This window comes from Pinus tabuliformis, chromosome 1_1 (assembly GCF_031772625.1).
Source record: "Pinus tabuliformis cultivar Carrire ecotype Pingquan chromosome 1_1, CPIR1, whole genome shotgun sequence".
Lineage (NCBI taxonomy): Eukaryota > Viridiplantae > Streptophyta > Pinopsida > Pinales > Pinaceae > Pinus > Pinus tabuliformis.
This window is the reverse complement of record NC_142297.1, coordinates 826,936,070-826,962,132: the sequence shown is the minus strand read 5'-3', so window position 1 is coordinate 826,962,132 and position 26,063 is coordinate 826,936,070. Positions and strand designations below refer to the sequence as shown.

Below are 26,063 nucleotides of genomic sequence, written 5' to 3'. Positions count from 1 at the left end.
GTCTATAAATTGTGCAAGTGACTTGCAACGAAACATTCATCGAAGTCTACATATAATTGGCATATGATGTAAAACCTTCTTTGGAACTATAAGACCTTATACATTTGTACGATGTCTCTTCTCTTTGCATATAGAGAATTATACCTTGTCTTGATATTCATTTTTGTATAAAATGCCATCATTTTTATGTGAATGAATTTTCTTATATTTGATCCCTAACTCGACCAACAACTAACACATCTCTTTGCAAATTGATGGCAACACATTCTCTTTAGGAAATATTTTAGTTTTTAGTGCCCTGTAAGATTGCCAAAGATTAGATCATTGAATGTTTGACTTATGATGAAAATTTTTGATATGTAAATCTATATTATGAATATTCATATACAATATATGGTTTTAAAACCCCCTTAAAGTGGTGGACTAAGAGCGCGCGCTGGAGAATGGAGCTCTCCCGCCCCTGGACGCCCTGATCGCCTTCGCCCAAGCTTGGCAGCCCTGCTGCCGGGCTTGCAGCCCCCGCTGCGGGCCTCCCCAGCTGTGCTTTTCCTTCCTGCTTCCTGGGCCTCCTGCCCCGTCTCTGGCTGTTCGTGCTGCCCCTGAGGGTAGCCCTCTGCTGCATTTCTTGTTCTCCCGGGCCTCCTGCCCCTCCTTCCCTTTCCTTGCCGCCCGTTGAGCGTCCCAGGCTCGATGGATCCTCCCGCTCCTGATCAGATCGATCTTGAGAAAGCCTTTGCTTCTCTCATCCCAGAGAATATCTCTGAAAGGATCCGACCTACTGCCTCAAAATTTATCAAAAAGCTTGATGAAATTCCGGAAATCCCTCTTCCCCCATCTCTTCCAAGGAGATCTGCTGTAGCCTTGGCTGAACGCGGCCTGGTTGGACAGTTCACGGGGCTATGGCCCTCCCCTCGAACTGTTCAACGTTGGGTGGAAAGAAACTGGAACGCCATGGTCCAGGGGAAAATTGCGATAAGGTTTTGTGGAAGAGGCTTCTTCACCTTCCTCTTCGAAACAGTGGAGGATCGCAATCTAATTTTCAGGAATGGGCCATATTTCATGGACACTAGAGGCCTTTATCTCAATCGTTGGACCCCGGACTTCGACCCTGAAATGGATGTACCCAACGCAGTTCCTGTTTGGGTTCGCCTTCCGCATCTTCCGCTTCACTGCTGGGCCGATGAATCTGTTCGAGCAATTGGAAACGCAATAGGTAAATATGTGGATAGATTAGAGCCAAAAGAAAATATGCATGCATGTGCGAGGATCTGTGTGGAGGTAGACTTGGGCAAAGGTCTACCAGAGGCAGTCAAGCTCAGAGTGGACCAGTGGACGCATATTCAACAGGTGGACTACGAGCAACTCCCCTTCAAGTGTAAGGTATGTCATGAGTACGGTCATTTTGCCAATAGGTGCTCTAAATCTAAACCAGAAGTCAATAATATTTCTGAAACCCCTGAGGAAGCATGGGAAATAGTAAGGAAAAAGAAGAAGTCAAACCCTCCCCCTGAGCCTGAGGTGCCTCACTCCGAAACCCCTCCCTTCCCCTCTGTCATCCCCTCATCCTCCAACCCCTTTGGATCCCTTGCTTCAGAGGATCTCCCATCTCCCCCTCCTTCCCCCAAAGGCCCCAGCATCTCCCCCTCTTCCCCCCTCCAAGCTTCCCCTCCTCACTCAGTGGAAAGGATCTTAACAAGAAACAAATCGAAGGAATCCTATGATGATCCTCAACCTGATCAACCATCCTTGAATCGGATTGAGCCCCCCTTGATTTCTTCGACCCCATCTCAGCCCGTCATTGGACCTCCCCCCATCAGAACTACTAGAAGTTCCTCCAAGGACTTTGGAGCATCCGGTGATATCCACAAGAAACCTGGACCAGGCAGAAAGTCAGCCAAGCAGCATCGGGAAGAAAGCACGCAAAAGGACATAGCTCTAGGGATCCAAACTCCTATGGATTCTTTTATTACAGGTTCACAAGAGAAAGACACAGCAGGTAAAGAACTTGAGAGGCGAGCACCTCCTCGCTCGAATGCCTCATGATGAAGCTTTTATCCTGGAACAACAGGGGTATGGGGCACCCCTCTAAATCAGCTGCCCTACGAGATCTTCTTCAAACAGAAAGACCCGAAATTGTTCTGATTCAGGAAACTAAGCAAAGTCAGAGCGAAATGCAAATAATCATAGAAGCCCAAAAAACTTTCTCAGGGGCCAGTAGCAATTCCAGAGGAGCCTCTGGAGGAATCACAACTATGTGGAATAAGCAGCAGTGGGATTGCAAATCCTCTGTCCTCAACCAAAACTGGATCAGGACCAACCTTGTCAACAAGGAAGAGAGCTGTGACTTAATCATTTACAATGTCTATATTCCCAACCATTTCCGGGAAAAGGAACAATGCTGGAAGGAATTGAAGGAAGAAATAGACAAGGAGCAGAATTCAAATGTTATTCTTGCTGGAGACCTCAATTTAATTCTTCATGCGAATGAGAAAAGGGGGGGCACCTTCAACCCCGATCCCTACAGAAGGCAGCTGGAAATGATAATGGCTGAGCATGAACTGATGGATATCATACCAAAAAATAGGAAATATACTTGGAACAATAGAAGAGTGGGGCCAGGCAACATTATGGAAAGGTTGGACAGAATACTGATCAATGTTTCCCTTCTTTCGTCCTTTGCTGCAGGCCACACCAAAATTCTCAGCGCCACAGCCTCAGATCACTTCCCCATTCTATTGACGTTGGACTCCCACGCTCATTTGGGACCAATTCCGTTCAGGTACAATCCCTTGTGGAGAGATAGCGCTGAGGCAGAGGCTATCATAGAAGAAACATGGAAGAAACACGTCGAAGGTTCCCCGAATCATATTTGGGAAACAAAACTTCGAAACACAAGGAAGGCACTCAAGGATTGGGCAAAAGCCAACTACCAAGAGCCAGAAAAAATAAAGGAAAAAATGCAGCAGAAATTGGAAGAGATCCACAAACAAATAGAAGATCATGGATTCACTAATCAGCTGAAGAGTAAGGAATGGGAGGTTCAGGGACAGCTAACTCAAATAAAGAGAGCGGAAGAGATCAAATGGAGGCTCAAGTCAAGAGAATTATGGTTAAAGGAAGGTGATAAAAATACGGCATATTTCCATAAGCAGGCCACAGCAAAAAAAACGAGAAACAATGTTACCACTATTACTGATAGTCAAGGCAGCCAGCATAATGACCATGAATCTATTAAAAGAGCTGCCTTCCACCATTATAATTGCCTTCTCACTGAAAATCAAGGAGCCACGGACTACTCGGCTTTCCTTAAGTACCTTCCGGGGAAAATCTCTGTTGAGGAGAATGAGAGGTTAAACAGTGAAATAACAGAGGAAGAGATAAGAAAAGCCATCTGGACTTTACAGCCTGACAAGTCCCCAGGTCCAGACGGTTTCTCTATAAATTTTTACAGAGATCATTGGCACTTGATAAAAAAAGATCTTGTTAAAATGATGAAAGGAATCCAAAGGAAAAAGAAAATGGGGGGCTTCACAAATTCAACTTTTCTCGCCCTCATTCCTAAGGAAACCCGGCCCACTTCCTTCTCCAGATTTAGACCTATTTCTTTGTGTAACACTTCTTATAAGATCTTTGCAAAAATTATAGCAGCCAGGCTCCAGCCTCTGCTCCCTTCCCTTATATCTGAAAATCAGGGAGGCTTCATGTCCAATAGGCAAATTCATGATTCCATCACCTTGGTTCAAGAAGCTATCCATTCCAGCACTTCTAGGCAAGAGAAAGGCTTCGTTCTTAAGCTTGACTTAGCCAACGCTTTCGATCGAGTAAGACACTCCTTCTTGTTCGCTGTCTTGAGGAAAATGGGCTTTAATTTTGACTTCATTAGCACCATTGCTGCTTGCATCTCTGGACCCTGGATCTCGCCTCTCATAAACGGCCGCCCTTGTGAAGCTTTCCAATCCTCAAGAGGGCTAAGGCAAGGATGTCCTCTTTCCCCCTATCTATTCATCTTGATGGCTGAATCCTTCAGCAGCATCCTCGATCACAACAGAAGAGTTGGTCTCATCTCTGGTATCAAGTTTGGGAACGGAGTGAAAAATATCAATCATTCACAATTTGCTGATGACACTCTGCTTATTGGTGGGGCATCCACTACTATAGCAAGGCGCTTCAAAAGCCTCCTCGATCAATTTATGGCGTGCTCAGGAGGAGAAGTCAACTTTCAAAAAAGTTGCATCTATGGATGGAACATTTCCAATCAAACAGCCCACAGTATTGCTAACATTTTTGGAGTAGCCTTCAAAGCAACCTGGGACCACTTTACCTACCTTGGGATGCCGGTCACCTTGGGCTCTCTTAAAGCCACCACTTGGAATGAAATAATCGACAAAGTCAAAAGGAAGGTTCAGCAATGGGGAACTCAATGGCTTAACCCAGCTGGCAGATTAATTTTGCTCAAATCAGGTATTTCCTCCTTACCTTTATACCGATTCACTCTTTACCAAGCTCCTGCTTCTTTCCACTATAAGCTGGAAGTCGCTCTCCGCAATTTTTTATGGCAAGGAGGGAAAAAAGAAAAAAATAGATACAATTTGGTCAATTGGAAAAGTGTAATACAATCTCCAGACAGAGGTGGGTTGGGAATCAGAGCTCCTAAAATTCTAAATCTCGCTTTTGGAATTAAAATGGCTTGGAGACTAATTAATGAACCAAAAGCCTGGTGGAAACAGGTCATTGAATGCAAATACCTCTCGGACAATAGACAAAGACTTCTTGAATCTGATATTCCCAACAGAGACTCCACCAAAATCTGGCATCTCTGTAAGAAAGCAATCCCCATTCTCATTCAAAATACCTCAAAGATTCCGGGGGAAGGGAGCAGTATAAATTATGCCACTGATAAAATCATGGGTTACCAACCCCTAAACACTGTTGAAGAAGCCATTCCCTTCATCCTCTATCTTAACAGCAAAGGCATTCAGAGGATGGACCAAATTTCAAAATGGGATGCTGAGAATGGTGCTTGGACTAGCTGGGATTTTCCAGTTATTCCCCCACACTTGGATTCAAGCTACCAAGCCCTCCATAAAAATCTTCAAAACAGAGCCCCCATAAAAAAAGGAGCAGTAGATGGGTTTAGATGGGACCCCACGGGCTCATGTTACACCATTAAATCTGGCTATCAATTCATATGCAACAATACTTATCAGACCTCGGTCTGGAATCAATGGAGAATAATATGGAAGTCTGAGGCCATCCCCAAGGTCAAATTTTTCATTTGGCTGCTGTTAAAGGGCAGAATCCTCACTTCGGAAAACCTTAGAAAGAGAGGGGTACATGGACCTTCAATCTGTCCTAACTGCTGCTCCGAGGAGGAAACCATCCACCATTTATTTCTTGACTGCATCTTCGCGAAGAAATGCTGGACCATTATGGCCAACTTGGGCAATATAACATGGCAACCTCAGCAAAACATTGCAGAGACAATCCAAGATTGGACAAGGAATTGCCCTTGGAAAGATAAACGGAGCAAGATAGTCAAAAGAACATGGGATATCATTCCCCACAACCTTCTTTGGAAAATATGGCTCACAAGAAACAAGAAAATATTTCAAAACAAAGAGGGCAATGTTTGGAAGACATGTAGCAGTGCTCACCTCTTGGCGCAGGAGACGATGGCAGTCAAATACTCAGGAACAATTAAAGCAACAGACTATTCAGTTGAGGAGAGGCTCATGATCAAGCATATTCTAGGTCGCTCAGGTCAACAACAGAGTATTCGGAGAAATTATAGGCAGCACCAACATAAGACCAAGGATTGGGAAATTAGACTACCAACCCAGGAGTTCAAAAGGTGGATTCTGAGTAACAACTGCTCAACCTTATTCTTTGATGGCGCCTCAAAGTCCAACCCAGGACCAGCAGGCGCAGGAGGTGTTATCATTGATGAATTAGGAGAAGAAATCTGCAACTATGAATGGAGTTTAGGAGAGAAAACAAATAATAATGCAGAGGCTCTTGCTCTGTATCAAGGATTGTTGCAATTAAAAAGCATGGGAATTAGAAAAGCTCTTGTCCTAGGAGACTCCTCAATAATCATTGGCTTCATGAACCATTACAGGAGATCCCCAAACAGTAATCTTCAGCAACATATCCAACGCATCAATCTCCTCACTGAATACTTTGAAAAAATCCGATTCTGTCACATCCTCCGCACACACAATGGGGAAGCGGATAAACATGCAAATAATGCAGTTGGACAACCGGAAGGTGCATTGAGGCACAGTCACAGAGAATTTTTCCAGCCTCTGCCATGAAGCAGGCCGATCCTGACATTGCCCAGGCGCGTAAATCCAGCAAGCGTGTGACGGGCATGGTTACAACAGACTCAGGACAGTCGATTGAGAGTATGAAGTGCACAAACAGTCTCATTCAGGTCTTGATCCAAAGAATAGCTGACATCCCGAGGGAAAATAATCATCTCAGCGATGGACGGAAGAACGGTTTCACTGCTCCAGCGAATCGTCATAGAGATATAGGAAAATATCACAATAATGCATAGGATCCGATCTCTGTTATGTATTCAGGCTACTGTTGGTCCCGATCCATAAATACGGGCACAGGAAGGCAAATATTTGTCATACACTGCTATGAACAAGAGCAGCCTCGCTGGAACGAAGAAGGCGCTCTTGTCCAGACTCGAAGACGAACTCCATCGCTGGTATCGATTCTTCTTTCTTTGTTTATCTATCCTCTAATCTATATCGTGGTTTTTTTCAGGGCTAGCTTCAGTGGGAAGCTGAGAGCTATAGCGCCTTTCTTTCAACAGTCTCTGCTCTATACTCTGAACCTTTGCTGGCCGTCCCCCATCCTTCCTTCTTGCCCCTTAAGTTCGCCCCTCTCTGGCTCATCCTCTCTAACTTCAAGTTTCTCCCCTTCAATCTTGAGCGCTATCAACCAGACTTCCTTTTATATCCCTGCTCTCATCCAGAAAGCGAGAACTGTAAGCTCGAAACCCTTCTGTTTATTTTCACTAACCTCCAGCTCTCTTCTTTCAACCCCTCGCTTCATCATCCGACCCCTCTTTTTCTTCTCCCGCAGCAAGGAGGAGTCAGCTGACCATCTCAGTGGATTTGACCCTCATAGAACCCAAGCCCAAATAGTGATGGCTCGTTCTGAGCAATGCTTTCACTGCCGCGACCTTCAGGCCGAATTCGAAGATGTCAGAGCTCAACAAAGAATACTGGAAGATCAAGTGCGAAATATGGAAGCCAGGCACGCTGAACAGATTCGGAGCCTGGAAGCCAAATTTGATGAGCAGTTCAGAAGTCTTCACGCCAAATACCGCACAGAAATGAACCTGTTTCTCCACCGGGTTCATTCACTTCATGAGCAGTTCAACGGACTCAACAATAGATGCATTCACGCTGAGGAATCGCTGACAATCCTACGGGAAATCATGGAAGCAAAGCAGAAAGAAAAATCAACATCTTCAAGCGCAAAGCCAATGGAAGCAGATCAGCGCCCAGAGGACTCCACAGCGAGAAATATCAGTCGTATTGACATTGATTAACTATGTGCTGTAAATGCAAGTTTTGGTGCCATCAGTATATCCGGATTTATAGTAGCAATAGATGTTTTTTAGTCAGAAGTTACAGAAACCAATTCAAGGATAGGAACCTCATGCTCTCTCCTTGGATTGTAGTGCTCTCGAAGCAACCTATGTATGGCTTCATGCCTTATTACTTTTTTCAATCAATATATAGCAACCGATCTTGTCAAAAAAAAAAAACCCCCTTAAAGCAATATAAATGATTTTGAATAATGTTTATGAATTACATGCACCGATTGACAATGCATTGTAAGAAATATATTTCAACTCACTTCAGTATGGTGGTGAATCGTCTAATCAACCAAATAGTGACTTGATTTCTAATAATATTAATGTACATGCTAGTTTTGAGGTTCTACTTTCACTTGATTTGAACACAGGTATCTTTTATTCTTGCTTAATGGAGTCTTGTATATTTTTATCATTAACGTTACGTTGGTGGTAATTACTACTGTTTTCATCATTACTATCAACCAAATGATCATTATTGTCATCATTGTTTCCATCCCCAAAGAAACCTGTAAGCATTTATTCAATCCTTTTTCATGCACTGCATTTTCACTATCATGATCATCATCATTAAGGCTAGGTGGAATGTCATCAATGTATGCTAATCTCTTCCATTGTTCAAAGTTCTCAGGTGGTAGAGTTCTCTTTAAATATGCTCTTTTTTCCTAGGTATGGTTTAAAGGATGACTTGGATCATCCCGTCCAAATATTAATAGCCCCGTTGGATCTTGGGTATTAGTAATTATTTTTTCGTCATCATATTCTACCTATCGACAAACACAACTACTATTAATGTTTGGCAAGAATTGGATAAATCATAAATGTATCAATTTCAAAGAAATATAATCAAATATTTCTTAACAAATCTCATCCCTTTTACTATAGTCTCAATCAACCTCTTATTTAGTGAAATTATTTGTTGTGTCTGTAGGATCCATTGTCATATCCTCTTCCACCCACTTTGTTCTTCGGGATTTAACAGTTTTAGGTCCACGCCCACATACATATATATATTTTTTTTCTTTTGCTAGTTGAACGTTTAGGCTATGCACTTGCTCCAGAATCCATTTAAAATATCAACAACATGCATTAAATTATTTATTTCAATATTGGATAATACACTATAAATTATAATAATACTATGAAAAAGGATGAATGTATCACAAATGCTTCCTAAGTGAAGTCAAAATTTGATTACTTGATGTCTCACAACATCTGTTGTGTCCTTATTTGCTATGACACGATCTGCTGCCATGGCCTCGTCCTACCTCTATAATGCATAACATAGTCAGTGATGTTTAGTACACCAATTATATTATTTTAACCAGTATTCTATCCAACACAGAACCCCACTTTACTCATATATTTGACATATTGATATCATATTTTGGATTTGAAAAAAACAACAACATAGTTTATAAAGCTTTATCTTATCTATGTTGTAGCATTTGTGAATTCATAAACACCATCCTCTTCTGGTTGAGTTTGCATTGTATTCTTACCTTTATTGTATATGCATATTCCATATCTAATTCTATGCGACCAACTTTCCTCTCATTGATTTAGTGGGTCTACATCGTCCACGCCATCTATCCATGGCCTCTTGTGGATTCTATAATACACAATAATGACATTAGTCACATAACACCTATGCACTTTGTTGTTTCTTTGTCCAATTGGATAAACACAATCGATTTAAGCTCATCCAATTTTCATTGCACCTTTCTAGCTAAAATGCCCCTATTTTCAATATATACCCTTTTTGTTAATTTCTACTCCCAATATGGTGACATGATACAACTCTTATAAATCTTCGATGAAGATTAAGAAAACTAATGGACTATTTTTTTTTTCATATTTTCATTTAACTTAATTCAAACCCTTCATACATAATTTTAAACTACCAAATATCTCTATTTTTGTATATTTAAAAAAATCCTTTGACCCTATATGTTAGAGAATATACTTTTTTCAAATTTTGATTTTTAAGTCTTCTAAATGAACTCATTATATAACATAATAATTAGTATAATTTAACTTTTGGATGAGATATATTTTCAATGCCACCATCCACCATATAAAGAAGTAAAGAGCCAGTGGCAAGATTGAAAATGTTTATGTCACATGTATACATAATCACTAAGCAACACAACCTTTAAAAGTGAAAATGTGTGTATGTGACTATAGCTAATGGATTGTTACATTATGATTCATTGGCTATTAAAATAAAATAAAATTAGAAAGTTTAAATTCACACCAAATTCATTAGTGGGCTAGGAAAATATGATATAAAACACCCTCCATTGGATTAAAACACCATTTATAGGGCTTTACATCAACCAACATTTCAACTTATCCCATGTACCTATGCACATTGCACATTCAATATTGGTATTCAAATCTCATAAAAAATGACAATAACATGAATCCTCCCACCTCAACATTGCAAAGTGAAAAAATGACAATGAATACAAATTAGACAGAGAGAAAAAATGAAATATTATAGGCACTAAAATAGGTGCAATTAGCACCCCAAACCGACTACATTTTTTTGCCATTAGTCGGTGCTAAATCTAGCACTAATGGCACCCAATTTAGTGTCGACTCTTCAACCAAATCTAGAAAAAACTCCCGCCAATTTATAATTCGTGCAATGGATAAATATATTGTGTATCCTATATATTCAACCAAAACAACGTAATACATTCACCATATTTCATTCTCATACTCACCAATTGCAAATCGAGGGAGCTTTGAAGTTTTACACGGAGTTGGAATAGACCATGGTTGGAGCAATACGTTGAGGCTCTAAAAGCAAATAACTAATTGATTGGATCTATGTTGATGGTGGGCAAAGATATTAACAGATCTCCCCTCCCCTGTTGTGGATTTCAATAAAAAAAAATTGATTTGTGGGTGTGATTCGACCTCTAGTAGTCATAAAATCAATTTGTGCATTCATTCAACCTGTATTAGAGATGAAAATCAAACCCATGTCCATTCTTTTTGCACTATTGATATTTATAACAGTTAGAGGGAAGGAAACAAAACTTAGGCAGCAAAGAGAAGGGGTTTTCCACAGTTTGGAGGAACAAAATTGCCCTAGGATGCCAAAAAGTGTCAATTAGCAAAGGGAAACGAGCAAAGGGATATGATTCTTGGTAGAATGAGGTATTTCATACTCGATTTATAGATTTTTATATGTTTCCATTGCTTGTTTGAATTATATTTTTTAGTTTTTATTTTTGAAGTTATAAAAGAAGAAATTTCCTATATATAGGGTTTATATTTTTATTTCTAAATTTAAAATAAAAAAATTATCGTACATATATAGAGACATGACAATGAGAAAATGAAAGAGGAATTGGCTTCTATATCGGGGGTAGCAGTAGTGAAAAAACTAGAAGTTATGGACTTGTTCATGCTTGTCAAATGTGTGTGAGAACGATCTAGTGAAAATGATCTAGGTATATCATGATTTAGGTAGGCATATGATGACTCTCAACTTATTTGTCTCTCTGGATGAATGAATATTCAGGGACGAAGATGTTCTCTTGGATAAGACTGTGCTGAAAATAATTCCACCACTGTTGGATGTGCGAAAATGGCAGAGTATGGAAATATATTGTAGGAAAAATTAGAAGACTTTGAAAATAGTGTGCTATTTAAACATACCGAGAAACAATAGGCCACGATTGTGGGAATTGCGGGTTTAGGTAGAGTTGGGAACACAACACTGGCCAAAAAATTCTTCAAGCGTCAGAGATCATATTACACTAGATCATCCTTTTTATTGAATGTGAGGGAAAATACAACTAGAGGGAATCTAACTTCTTTGCAGAGTAAACTCATCAACGACCTATAAGGTAATATAGATATCAAAATTGGGAGCTTGGATGAAGGTACAAGGATACTTGTGAAAAATATTGAATCTTGTCATGCGCTCATAGTATTAGATGATGTAGATCACATTGATCAATTAGATGCCTTATTGCCAAAGAAGCATGTACTTGACCCCAAGAGTTTGATTTTGGTTATAAGTTGTAACAAAGATATCCTAACAAATACGTGGATAATAGAAAGCTCAATTACAATCTTAGAGGAATGACTGTACAATGATCCAGAGAGATTTTCTGCTCCTATGCCTTCTCGTAACCATATCCACCCCCAAGATTTGAAACTTTAGTAGAAAACTTTTACGTGCATATGATGGATTACCATTATGTTTGAGAGTGCTTGGGAACTCGTATTAGATAGATTATACCAAGCTCTACCTAGGGATATATAGGAGAGGCTTCACATTTGTTATGACTCCCTCCTTGAAGAAGAGCAATAAATTTTCTTAGATATTGTGTGCTTTTCTATAGGAATAGATAGGGATATGTGGATAGAAAATATGGGATGAATCTAGTTGGAAAGGTTTGGGGGTATTTCAAAATCTAACAAAGATGGCCCTTGTCCAATTGGACATTGAAAATAAGATAGTAATGCACGATCACCTAAGAGACTTGGGAAAAATATTGTTTACTCTACATATAAAATGTCACGACATTTTTGGAGGGAAACAATAGAGGATCTATGGGAGAAATCACCATTTTTAAGTGTATCCTAACCATCCTAACCATCCTAACCTTTGTTTCCATGTCAACGAGTAAAAAATATGTTGAGTAATATGTTATAATTCTTCATTAGTTTCAACTAACTAACATTGGATGGGAGTTCACGGGAATTAGAATGGATCTTCGAGAAACTTTGGACGACAACCTTAAGCTCTTTGGAATGATCAGTCACTTGCATTTCCTTGAAGTTGAAGGCTATTTTGTAATCATACATATTGACATGGGTGTGGTCACGGAAGATAATGTGGCTCCACTACAGTAACTGTCCACACTCTTCCTTACTTTCTTGGCTTCCACTACAGGATTTAAGAGTTTTAGAAGTGGTCGGGCAGGAATTGGAAATATTGTGGAGATGTGAGTCTCAAGTATGTAGATGTACCTCAGTCACTTGAGAATGATTTTTTTTTTTTTAGTATATTTCTTTTGAGAATAAAATAAAATAATTATTAGTTTATCTTCCATTCTCCTTGAAACATAAACACTGTAGGCACCTATCCACTTGCGACAATTGACCATTGATGCTACACTTTTAGAGCTTGCAAAGTCATTAGGGTGGCTGAAGGACCTTAAAAAGATTGTAGCATAGGAGGCGTATCTAGAAACACTCCCAGAAGAATTTTGTTACCTTCATTCCTTAAAATATTTAAAGTTAAAAGACTACCAGATTCCTCTAGATTCTGAGAGGAATTTCACCAATATCCAACCGATAGACATGTTTTCCTTTTCAGAGAATGCTATAGGTGGGTAACCATCTTGGTTATTTTTTCCACATGCTCCAATGTTTGGCTCAAATAAGTTGTCCCTAGAAGTGTGCCAATCTATGATCTTGCTACAGGACCAAAGGAAAGCTATAGATTATTTAAATTTCTATGACTGTCAAATTTAAGCTTTCTTTTATAAAGAAAACATATAAAACACTAGAATATTGCAAATATTAACTTTGAATATATATTTTTTTTCAACTTCTATAGCTCTAATAACGTATGCATGTATAGATGGTGGCAAAAAGGTATGCAAAAAGGATGATCATGAAGGCTTCTAAAAGGTGAAAATGGTAAAAAATATAATAGAAATATGATAAAAAGGAGCTAATTCCTTGACCCATCATGTATAATATGTGTCATTTGAAGAGTGGGTATAAATTTATTCCAATAAGTATCCCACTCACATATCAAATTTAAATCAACAACACTCAACCATCTGTGTGACCATAGTGTGGACATTGTTGGATTTAACATTGAATTTAATGTAACTCTCTTAATCATTTGAAAATGCTAAATTAATTCATCAGAAAGAAATATACTTCTGTCATAACCCATTCAACACCCACTCGAACTTGTGACCCATTACCAACTTTCTAGGCTTGCAAGGAGCTAATCATAAGAAAATCCAAGGTCAAATATTTCCATTGGTTTGATAAATTCCAGAAGATTTTTCCTTTCCCTCCTAATCCAGTGCATCATTGTACTAGGGTCTATTAAATTTTGAATTAAAATCCTTATCCATATATTATCTTTATTGATCATATTCCATAATTATTTTTGCAACAACAAACACCTTTAGATCCCAACCTCTTAATGCCTTTTGAAATGCAACATTTCTCCAATTTACCCAATGGATACCTTTATATTCACTACTACCCTACAATAGGGAGTTGAAGAAGTAATTCCTAAACTTTTCTAAGATTCCTTTTGGGACATTGACGAAAGTGTGCTAGCATACTAAAATAGACTCCAACTCAGAATAAACCAGAACTAAGCAACCTACTCTCTACAACCATTTTGTTGGACCGTTGTTGATGGAGGGAAATGTTCCCCTAGGGCTTTTTAGGTTGAAACCCTAGCAGACTAAAAGTTATCTATTCAAAGAAACATGCATTCATACAGCCATTATGCTATTGTAAGCAAATTCTATGGTAAGGGTACGTACCTTTGGTCCTACGTTTGAGAAGGCCTTTAGGGTCCAAACCCTTCTTGGAGTTCCCTTCTTCTATTTTGTCCTGCAAAACAACCAATTCAAAGAACACAGTAGTACATGTACAAAAACTTATAAAGAAACCATCTTCATGTTATAAAGAAAGGTATTTAGTTATGGAATCCAAACAACCTTTTATATATGAATTCTAAACATGAATATCATTAACATAAAGAAGATTCATTTCGGGAACCAAGACATGTGTTTCTTTTATTATAGACAAATAAAGTACATAAAAAGGAATGTTTTCACCTGAGTCACCTTCAGCAGGGTCCAAGCAAAGCTTCCTTCCGGATCCGTTCTAGCCTCAAGCCTCTAACAAACTCCTTCCATGACTCTCTCCATGATGTCATAAATGGTGGATGAACATCAACACACAAGGAAACAAAGGTTTCCTGTACAAAATGGGGGAAGTGCAGAAGGCACAAGGGACTTCAGACCTGGTCAAGGGAAGAATCTCAGCATAACCTTTCTCTCTCTTCTCTCCTCCCTTAGGCCTTCCCTTTGAGGTCTTTTTATACCATCTCCAAAGTAGTTTTTTAGTTAGGAGTTGGTTGGGAACAGTTGGGCCACAGGCACTAACAGGTGATCAGCAGGTAAAACCCACGATCTCCGCCCGAAAATGAGGAGTGTTATATTTTTTTAAGTGTTTTAATACATACACACGGGTTGGCTATACACATACCCGCGTATACACGCGTTTAACTCAGGGCAATGTCGCGTATAAGGGATAAAACATTGTTTTTTAAATTTTAGGACCAGGTCTGGAAGGAGGGGTTGCCCTAGGCCATGAGTACAGCATCACAAACCATAAGAGTGAGATTTGGAGCTATAATAGATGCCCCCTAATATATGAGGTCAGAAGGGGTACATGATGGCCGAAATATATTATGCGAGTACATGGAAAGGAAGTATGTCAAAAACCGAGGAGGACTTCACCAAAATTCAACCTGCCAAGCCACCAAAGGAGATCAGAAAGAAACATTGTCTGAGGCGGGCATACCCATGCTCAGAAAAAGTAAAGCATGTCCGCATATCAAGTACAAGAGGATCCACTAAGTATACAAGTATAAATGACTGAAAGATACATAATGGATCATCTGATCATAATGAACAAGTACATGTCGGAATATCACATATAAGACTGTCAATGATGCTGAAAGATGCAACGGATCACTGATATCAAAGACTGATCCTCAAAAGGTACCAACTGAACATGATGGAATAGGATGGTACTACACTGCAAACTCAGGTGCCAGCATATAGAATGTCGCCATGACTGACTGTAACATATAAAGTGGAGTGGTATCAACTAGCAGCAATAGGAGCAACTGTCAAGTGAACCAATGAATGTTGATACAACCTGAGGTCTTCACCGACCGCCGTGGTACATTTCTACACCATGGGAATAAATGATCTGAAGTCGACCATGTGAGAAATCGTTTGATTACCGGTCATTGATGTATACCATTAACAAACGCGAGACTACTCACCGATAATGATAATGAGCGTCAAGGTACCCAGTACAATCTAACAAGTGTGAATAGATGAGCTGGAGTCGAACACCTGTAAGAATCTATCGATCAGGAGACAATGATGGTTTCCCACTATCGATAGCGAAGGATCTGCCACTAATGACTGCAAACCCCAAGGTACTGCCAAATGGACTCTAGATCTTTGCCCCAGAGCAATGAGTCGGAGTCGATAGGGAAAGATCCGCTAGAAGGAAGGCATTAAGGCATCCTTCATCAATCTAGCACGAGTGTAACCCATAGGCCAATAATGTGGAAGGAATCAGACGAAAAAGATGTAGTAACCCAACCGAAGTACGTTTCCGGTGTACATAAGATGTAGCTAGCGCACGACAGAAACCATCTGAACCAACCAATAATGAAAGCTGACACAGAGGTGAGGTATCCACCAATAGGGTCAAATGGAAACCAAGGTACTGCACGAATCCCAATGTGTGATAATGTAAGCTGACGTCGAACACAAAGGAAACCACTCAGTCAAAGACCCATGATACTGATCGATGCTGAGCACAAGGTGACCTATCAATAATGAAAATAGGGCCAGGGTGCGGCTCTAGGCCTGTCCTCAGAGCAAGATGTCGTCATCGATAAGGACAAGACCCGCCAGCAAGAAGTCAATGGGGACCTTCTCAAATCGGCACGAGTAAAGGACCAATATAACTGATGTGATAATAGACGTGACACTGACAACCAGGGATGGCCGACTGAAAAAATGAGTCAAGAGACACCGCAGAAAGGCCGACTCAGGTTAACTTCCCTTGAACAAAAGCACGACTTAATGTGACTATGTGGTAGCATATGATGACTCTGTATAAGTTCGCCATGCAGGAGGCACGAACGAACCCTCCATATGATTGGAAGAGATAACCAATCGAGGGAGAACTGACTCAATAACAAGGTTATGGCGTACCTAAGTCAAACGAAATCCCACCCATGCGGAGGAGACTTTGTTTTGAGTGCTATGTTCAAGGGCGACACGACTAACTCTAGCTGCCAACAATAAATGGAAATAATGTCTCGTTCTTGCTCTTTTTTGGAATATTTAATTTTTTTGTCTTTTTCTGTTAAGCCGGAAAAAGAATAAAAGAATCCTATGGTACAGTGGAAAGAACGAGTGTCAGTGAAACAGATGATCTAGTTCCTGGGAAAGGAATGTTCCTATGCTCAATGCAGGGAGGTGAAAACTGGTCAGTGACACTCAAAGGTATGTTCCTTCCACGGATCAAGGTGTGTCAAGCTGCAGAAGTCAAAGGTATGCAAGGTTGATTTTGCAGACGTCATGGTCAAAAGTTGGCTTAAAACAGGAGTCCAAGTGAAGCCGGCTCTAGGCCAAAAGGTGCAAGTGGTCAACATGCAATGCAGTAGTACAATTCAACACAAAGGAGCCTCTAGGGTATAAGGCCAGAACAAAGCGAAGAAGCTAAGAAGAATGAGTCTTCAATGCATAAGTAATGGCGGGACTACAGAGGACTCCCGAGCCTACTCAAATCAGAGCAGCATGGGAAACAAATGTCAGTGAGGTGCTAACTAGGATGCCCATGTAAAGGATGGCTCTACCACACAAGTCATGATACTTCTAAGCAATGGGAAGGTTCCACACCATAACTTGGTGGGGTCGATCCTAAGGCAAAATGGGAAAGGAAACTGATAAGTGCATAATGCAGGCGGAAAAACCTAACCTATATGCCAGTTTCGAGAACCAATACCTGTCAGAATGGACCAACCATAAACTTCCAAAGGAGACATCTTCCAAGTTCTGTGAACATAAATAGGAACACTAGATGAGAAGTTAATACATCCCACATATAAACTTCATATAAAATCTTTGTGTTATAGAATACAAAACTTGAAAATGCGTACCTCATATATACAATATGGTACATAGAACCACGCAACCTTTCGGCTTACGTATAATAGCTCTTCTGGACAAACCCCTTGCAGGGCTCAGACCAAGGACTCCTTTGATAGTCATAACTCATGGCTTCAAAGAGTTCCTCCTGTGAAGGTAAAGCAAGATCTGAGAAATCATGAGAACTACAAGGATCAAAAGAGGGAATTAAGGGGTCCCATGTCCCTATAGGAAGGATCTCTCGGTCAACTACCGGGGCCAAGTCCCAAGAAGGAGAATAATATGTCAAAGGATCTTTCTGAGGAGCGATTGAAAATTGAGCATTCAATGCCACATAATTGACCCTTGGCGGGGTAGAGTCTACTTGAACACTTGGAACAAACCAAGGGGCATTCTGCAGTAAAGTCGAATTAGGGTGGTGATTATCAGATGCAAGCCGATCAATAGTGACAATATTCCCGTTATGAGGAAATCACATTACTCGAAAGAGTGAAGACACCACAGCATTCATAGCATAGACATAATCACGCCCAAGCAGCATATTAAAGTCTAAAGGGCTATCAACCACCATCATATCGATTAAGACAGTCTTCCCACCTAAAGTGATAGGCAATTGAGGAAGAACACCCATAGATTCACTAGGTCTTCTATCATAGGCTAACAACTGACTCTGAGCTGTCAACAAGTTTGGGGAACCCAAAGATTTCCAAGTCAAAGAGGATATAATACTTGCAGAGGATCCTTCATCCACCATACATCGATAGACATTTGTGGAATTAACCCTGACCTTTATTTGGAAAGGTGCAGCAGAAGGAAGACGAGGCTCAACAAGGCTATCCCAATCAAAGGAAACACTCTTAGAACTTGGAGGGGGAACATTCGAAGAAACCAGAATGCCCCCTATACCAGAAGACTCTCTACTAGAGATCAAACAGACTGTTTTTTTAGGCACTTCACCCCCCAAAAGAGGAGTGTAATCGGCCAGCGATTGCACTGGCTCTACCACATTATCAACCAATGGTTGAGGGGATTGATGAGAAACCATATCAGGTTTAGGAGTAGAAGTACTTTCAGACTTGGACCATATCCTTTGAACCTCTGGAATACCAGGGCATAAATGAGTAAGATGGTCTCCCTTGCATATCTTACAAGGGAACTTAGGTTTAAAGCTTCTACGTCCAGGTTTCTTATCAACCTCCATTCCGCCCACATGACTAACAGTGGTTTACGGAGAGTCCTGAACATGACTTGCAGAGGTCGGTGACTCTTTGCTAGTATAACTCGTAGTGACTAGACCTATGCGCCTAGCATGACTTGCAGCGGCTGAAGACTCATCTTCAACATGACTCGCAGAGGTTGATGATGAAGTGCTAGTGTGACTCGCAGTGACTAGACTTGTGCCCCTAGCATGACTTGCAGCGGCTGAAGACTCATCTTCAACATGACTCGCAGAGGTTGATGATGAAGTGCTAGTGTGACTCGCAGTGACTAGACTTGTGCCCCTAGCATGACTAGCAGTGGCTGAAGGCTCATCTCCAACATGACTTGCAGAGGTTGAAGATGAAAGGATAGAATTATTCTTCTTCTTTGACTTCCTCTTTCTCCTCTTTTTAGATTTCTTGTGACAAGAAGGAGGAGAAGAAGGAACCCCAGATTTCTCTTTGAGAGAAGATGAACAATGAGCACCCATGTGATGCCCTTGAAATAAAGCATTCAACTGAGAAGCTTCAAGAGAATTTGGAATATTCGGAGTGGACCACAGCCAAACGGGTAGTCCAACATTCAACCCTGGAATATTCAAAGTGGCCATCAAGGGAGTACCAACGTTTCCAAAGAAAGGAAAAGCACAAGGATCCCCTTTTGGGAGGGCACCTTGGTTGGTTTCCACAGGAATATTGGCCATATCTAACTGGTCCAAAGACCCTTCCCATACGGAAATATAGAAATAAATTTTCAAGGAATATGGATAAGCAATCAAAACCTTTGCCCTTGAGGAGGCAACTCCACAACTTCTAAAAGAACAACCAAAAGCCTTTCAAGATCGGTAGAGTGGTAAGCTGGTCACTCAGAACACAAAGTCCAAACGTGACTAGACAAAAATACCTAAAGCCAACTATATACAAGGAACAAAGAGCACACACTATAAAGTCCCTAAAGATATCAGCCAGTCAAACAACTTCCAAGTATTTCCGCTCCGGGTGATGAGGACCGGACACCAAAATACAAGAAAGTGGAGTAAGGGGCCTTCCGAAGATAGTCTGGGATAATGATGGCCTAGTCCTATCAGCAAAGGTAACAGAGGAAGTTACGCTGACCTCCTAACAACAGCTTGCGCCGGTGCAAGCCCCCAAGCTTCGCAAGGGTGCCCTCCAGTAGTACTGTTGAGAGTGATGCAACGTCAACCTCAGGTGCCAGGGGATTCCCCTCCGCAGCCACCTGTGTAGTTCCCTAGGAGTAGCAACTATGGATACCAACTCGTCGCAGAAGCCAGGCGGAACAGTCGTGAGGTAAGTTCGGACAAGTAGGAGAGGGGGTATCTCTCTTCCCTGTCTTCACAGACCCTCGTGCTTAACTCCCAGATCTGGAGCTTTCCTTGTCTTCCTAACGCTATTGGATTTTCTCTCGTTATTCAGACTCCTACGTTTGACGTTTATATGGCCTTGGAGAGTTAACTCTCCACTCGCCTAATCCAAGGCCCTAAAATCCTAATCTTGTTGGTGTAACTAACTAAAACAAAAAGTTCTAGTGAATTTTAGTTAGCGCTTGATTTTATTAGGCTGTTCTTTAAGTCACAAGGTAACAAAAGTGAAACTAGTGGTGTTTTTTGACGCAAAAGAAATTAATAAAAACTTAACTACATGAACATGCACTTTTTCGTTTTTTCGATGAAGAGAAATTTCTATAGGGCTCAGAGGAACTTCTAATAAAGAAAATTTTTCTTTTCTTTTCGTTAATTCACACTTCGCACTCACAAAAGCTAACAAAGCTATGTATGCCTAAAAGGAGATGCAAATCTATCCTAATGCCACAACTATATGTGGATGCAAGATTTAAAACTACTCTAAAAACAAAAATGAAAGTTGCTTGCTTATCAATTTTTTATCTTGCCACTTACAATGTCTAGATGGAATATGAGATGCTACCATTCATTTCGTCTAAACACTAAAAACAAGTTCTAAGACAAACATAAAGCACTTTCACTTCCTAAAAGGAAACCAAATGAAAAGCAAGTTCAAGAAAGCAAAACTAAGATTTTCAAAAGATTTTCTTCAAAGCAACAAACAAAAGAGTCTTTTCAAAAAATGCTCTCAACAACACTGAAACTTGTGATTGAAGAATAGGCAATTAAACACTTTTGCGAATCAACACCACATAATGGATGAAAACTCAACAAAAATAAATGTGTTTGAAATCACTCTTAACAATCAAAAGCAGCAATCAAAGCTTTGGCAATGAAAACCAAAAAGATCAAAAAGACAAATTCCAAGAAAGTGTGAATCAACAACTTTCATGAAACAAAGAAGTGGATGGTCAGAAAAAGCGATTTTGTCAAGCAAACAAAAAGTCACCAAAAGCAAGATTAACACAAAGATTGTGATCAATCTCCCTACTCTGATGAATCAGAGCAGCCAAGATTCCTAGCAAGAAATCTTGCGTGCTTTAGCAAAAAACAATGACGCTTGCAATCAACAAAAAAAACAAGACCAATACTCCATATAATCATAGAGAATTCAGAACAAGATGCTCGTTGTAAAACAAATAACTGATACTGGACAGTGACTGTTTCAGACCGAATCAAACCACCAGACAAACCTCCAGAGACAAAAAGATTTATAAATCTTGAAAATTGCAATATAAACGCGACTGTACTGATGTACATATTGCATGTATACGTGACTATATCTGAGGAAACCTGCGTATACGCGGGTTCACTCAAAGAAACAAGTGTATATACGCCTCTGTATCTAAGAAAAACAACGTATATGAAAAGCTTCAAGAAAAATAAAAAAACAAACTGAAGAAACTGGCAAAGCTTAAAGTTCAAGAACAGACCAGACAATAACAACAAGCAGACAAGGCAGCTGAGCCCTGATTGGCTTGAAAAACACCCAAACTAGGAACAACAAGAGTGTTGTCCCCAATGGAGTCGCCAATTCTGATGGAGGGAAATGTTCCCCTAGGGCTTTTTGGGTTGAAACCCTAACAGACTAAAAGTTATGTATTCAAAGAAACATGCATTCATACAGCCATTATGCTATTGTAAGCAAATTCTATGGTAAGGGTACGTACCTTTGGTCCTACGTTTGAGAAGGCCTTTAGGGTACAAACCCTTATTGGAGTTCCCTTCTTCTCTTTTGTCCTGCAAAACAACCAATTCAAAGAACACAACAGTACATGGACAAAAACTTATAAAGAAACCATCTTCATGTTATAAAGAAAGGTAGTTAGTTATGGAATCCAAACAACCTTTTATATATGAATTCTAAACATGAATATCATTAACATAAAGAAGATTCATTTCGGGAACCAAGACATGTGTTTCTTTTATTATAGACAAATAAAGTACATAAAAAGGAATGTTTTCACCTGAGTCACCTTCAGCAGGGTCCAAGCAAAGCTTCCTTCCGGATCCGTTCCAGCCTCAAGCCTCTAACAAACTCCTTCCATGACTCTCTCCATGATGTCATAAATGGTGGATGAACATCAACACACAAGGAAACAAAGGTTTCCTGTACAAAATGGGGGAAGTACAGAAGGCACAAGGGACTTCAGACCTGGTCAAGGGAAGAATCTCAGCATAACCTTTCTCTCTCTTCTCTCCTCCCTTAGGCCTTCCCTTTGAGGTCTTTTTATACCATCTCCAAAGTAGTTTTTTAGTTAGGAGTTGGTTGGGAACAGCTGGGCCATGGGCACTAACAGGTGATCAGCAGGTAAAACCCGCGATCTCCGCCCGAAAATGAGGAGTGTTATATTTTTTTAAGTGTTTTAATACATACACGCAGGTTGGCTATACACATACCCGCGTATACACGTGTTTAACTCAGGGAAATGTCGCGTATAAGGGATAAAACACTGTTTTTTAAATTTTAGGACTAGGTATTGAAGGAGGGGTTGCCCTAGGCCATGAGTACAGCATCACAAACCATAAGAGTGAGATTTGGAGCTATAACAGTTGTGAAATTCATTTTCCCACCATCTTAGTAATTCTTCACATAATTATTTGGTTTCATTCAGAACCATGAATATTTTATCCCTACATTATTTTTTATAGTCTAGAAGGGCATAAATCTAGTTATTATTGCATGAAGTCCATCATTGGAATTATATGAATAAAGAGTAGATTTAGTCTCATTGAATTCCAATCCCATTTCATTTTTACAAAGGCAGAGAATATCCCAATATGCGTTGAGTTCTAGAGATGATCCAAAACAAAAAATCAAAACATCATCTATGAATCGAACATGGGTGAGTGTCTCCTTCCTACCAACCATTATACCTTGCACAATTCTCCTCCTTTTAGCATAAACCAAAGATCTAGTAATACTTTTTGCCATAAAAAATAAAAATATAGGAGGATAAAGCATAACCTTGTCTCAACCACTTAAAGGACCTTAAAAAACCAAAGGTTGTATCATTAATTAAAAATGCAAAGGAGACAAATTTTAAACATGCTATGGTCCAATTGACTATACGCAGAAAAAAAATTATGAATTACAAATGATTTCAAACCTTGTCATATGCCTGAGCTTGATCAAGTTGACAACAACAATTAAATATTTTGAAATATTTATAAAATCATGTCCTTATTGTGATGTACTAATGGCTTCACCTGCCCTCTATGAACCTAAATTGTTCTACTAAAATAAAAATGGAGATCAATGGTTTAAGTCTTAATACCATCACCTTAGAGATGATATTATAGAGACAATTGTACAAATAAATGGGCCTAGATCCTTCAAAGGTATCAAGGTAGTATACCTTTAAGATCAATGTAATACAAGTTATATTAATGTTTACGAGGAGCTTCCCTAGCCTTCTAACCTATTCAACTACCTAAATTACATCCTCTCCCAACTAGTCAAAGAAACCATGGTAGAATTCCATTTTCCATTGATTAAAAATTTAATTCTTGTCCTTTTTAAAAATGAACAACACATTTAATAATTCTTCTTTTGTAATAAACCAAAACATCCTCTCATTATCGTCTTCATTTAATAGCATAGGAAATGGTAACATAAGTAGTAATATATTCACCAATGTTTGCACCAATAGGTTCCTAAAAGATGCCTTTAAATTCTTATATTCCTAGAACTACCCATTCCGTGAAACCTCTCATCTAATTTCCTTTAGTCTTGGTTATCTCCCATATGGTGTTAATGTTTTATTTTATGGTCAACTAAAATTTGGAACAATTTTGTGTTCTGGTCTCCATATTCAAAACAAGTGGCTCTATGTTATGATCCAATTTCTTTTCCATCAATAATTTAGATTGTAATTGCATATGTTTGATATCCTTTATGCCCTCCTTATTGTAAATTCCCTAGTCAATTTTCAGAACCAATTCCTCCAAATATTTTTCAACCTTGGCAATATTTTCATCTTTTTCCTAAACCTCTTTGCAACTTAAGCTACCAACTTCTCTTTTACAAGTTTTAGTGATGAAGAGAAATGCTCACAAGTTGATGAATCAATATCAAGAGAAGAATACCAATTATCCTTAATAATGAAATGAAATTTGTAGGAATTTACAGGGTAAGTTCCTCAGACAGAACACCAAAGGACACCACTCACAAATAGATCACAGATGAATACACTAGTATGCTTGATGTGGTTAAAACCCTCAAAGAGGGAAAAAATCCATGACCTGAACCAACACGGCCAATTCAGGTAATTTATTAATAAAAGAATGAAAATTTACATAAGCTTCTCTCATGAATGGTTACCCTACAAATGACCCTCCATGCTTTTTAAATAGAGATCATGGACCAATCGGGTGTTAAGCCATGGATCATGTGTCCGTAATACTGAGGAGGGAATGAACAGTCGGATCACTTCATGTCCAGAACATATCATGACCATCGGATTGTAAGTTATAAAAGTACATAGTCAAGAAACACACTTTACCTAACTCTACACTAGACCAGGTTATAAGTAACTATTTCCTATGTGTCGGAATATCCTAACATCCCCTCTTAAGAACAACTTGGGATAGGATTGAAGGATGTACAAATATGACACAATAGGAGAAGGAAGGAGGCATTAGAGCTTATCTCCCCTTAGTGACAACTTCCTAAACTCCAACCATAAATTGAAGTTTAGTAAACTTTGCCTCTGTGAGAGCCTTTGTAAAGATGTTTGCAACTTGATCATCTGTTGAAAAATATTTCACTTCAAGAGCATGGTCATGAATGAGCTTTTTGATGAAGTGCATGTGCAGTTCAATCTATTTGCTATGCTGATGTTGGACTGGATCTTTGCATAGTTGAATAGCACTTTGATTATCACACCAAAGTGTAGTCGGATGCTGCTGCTAAAAGCCAAACTCTGACATGATCTGACAAATCCACATGGCTTCCTTACTAGCTTCTACGACACCACGATACTCTGCTTCTGTTGAAGAAAGAGAAATGGCACTTTGTTTCTTGCAAGCCCATGTAATAGGTCCTAAACGAAGAGTGAACACATAATCTGCAGTAGATGTCTGATCATCAGGGTCACCAGCCCAATCGGAATCAGTGAAACCAACCAATAGAGGAGATGTTTATGCACTGTAATGAATCCCAAACTGAATTGTACCTCGAACATAATGAAGTATTCTTTTAGCTTCTTTCCAATGACTTTAATGTGGGTTTTGCATAAACCAAGCAATAAGGCCAACAACAAAGGAAATTTTAGGACGAGTATGGGTTAGATACAAACGTTTTCCTACAAGTTGATGGTATAAGGTAGCATCAACTTTAGGGGAAGTACAAGTGACTGAAAGTTTGGCTCCAGACTGAAAGGGAGAAGGGGTTGGCTTAGAGTCTTCCATGTGAAAATGGCATAGAAGATCACAGGCATACTTGGACTCGGAAAGGGAAATACCTTCCTTGGATTGCAAGACTTGAAGACCAATAAAATAATGCAAGTGTCCTAAGTCTGTCATTTCAAACTTCTTTTTAGGCTGGACTTCACTTGGTTTATAAGGTTGGGATCACTACTAGTAAGGATAAGATCTTCAACATAAAGAACAAGAATGATAAGAGACTTGCCCACTTTCTTGGTGTAGACAATATTGTCAGAATGACACCTATAAAAGCCAGTTTCTAAAGGAAAGCTATCCATTTTGGCATACCAAGCCCGAGGGGCTTTCTTGAGACCATAAAGGGATTTCTTAAGCTGACATACAAGGCTGGAGTCTGCTTGTATAAAGACAGTAGGTTGTTCCATATATATTTCTTCATGCAAGTCCTCATGCAAGAAGGAAAATT

At 39.6% G+C, this 26,063-nt stretch overlaps 1 protein-coding gene and 1 pseudogene across 1 annotated transcript; both read left to right on the top strand.

The window, feature by feature from the left end:
- Nucleotides 1-690: 690 nt before the first annotated feature.
- Nucleotides 691-6,314, top strand: LOC149216657 (uncharacterized). Its single transcript, XM_089390034.1, has 2 exons — nucleotides 691-1,996; nucleotides 2,122-6,314. The coding sequence occupies exons 1-2, from the start codon at nucleotides 691-693 to the stop codon at nucleotides 6,312-6,314; spliced, it is 5,499 nt and encodes a 1,832-aa protein (XP_089246160.1).
- Nucleotides 6,315-7,162: 848 nt separating this feature from the next.
- Nucleotides 7,163-26,063, top strand: part of LOC149216656 (transcription elongation factor TFIIS pseudogene) — a 29,810-nt pseudogene continuing 10,909 nt past the window's right edge.

What these genes read in the sequence shown, in the direction of transcription:
- LOC149216657 (XM_089390034.1), top strand. Translation starts at nt 691, where the DNA reads ATGGATCCTCCCGCTCCTGATCAGATCGATCTTGAGAAAGCCTTTGCT. An exon ending in ACAAGAGAAAGACACAGCAG is followed by an intron (nt 1,997 to 2,121) that starts GTAAAGAACTTG and finishes TTCTTCAAACAG; the next exon opens with AAAGACCCGAAATTGTTCTG.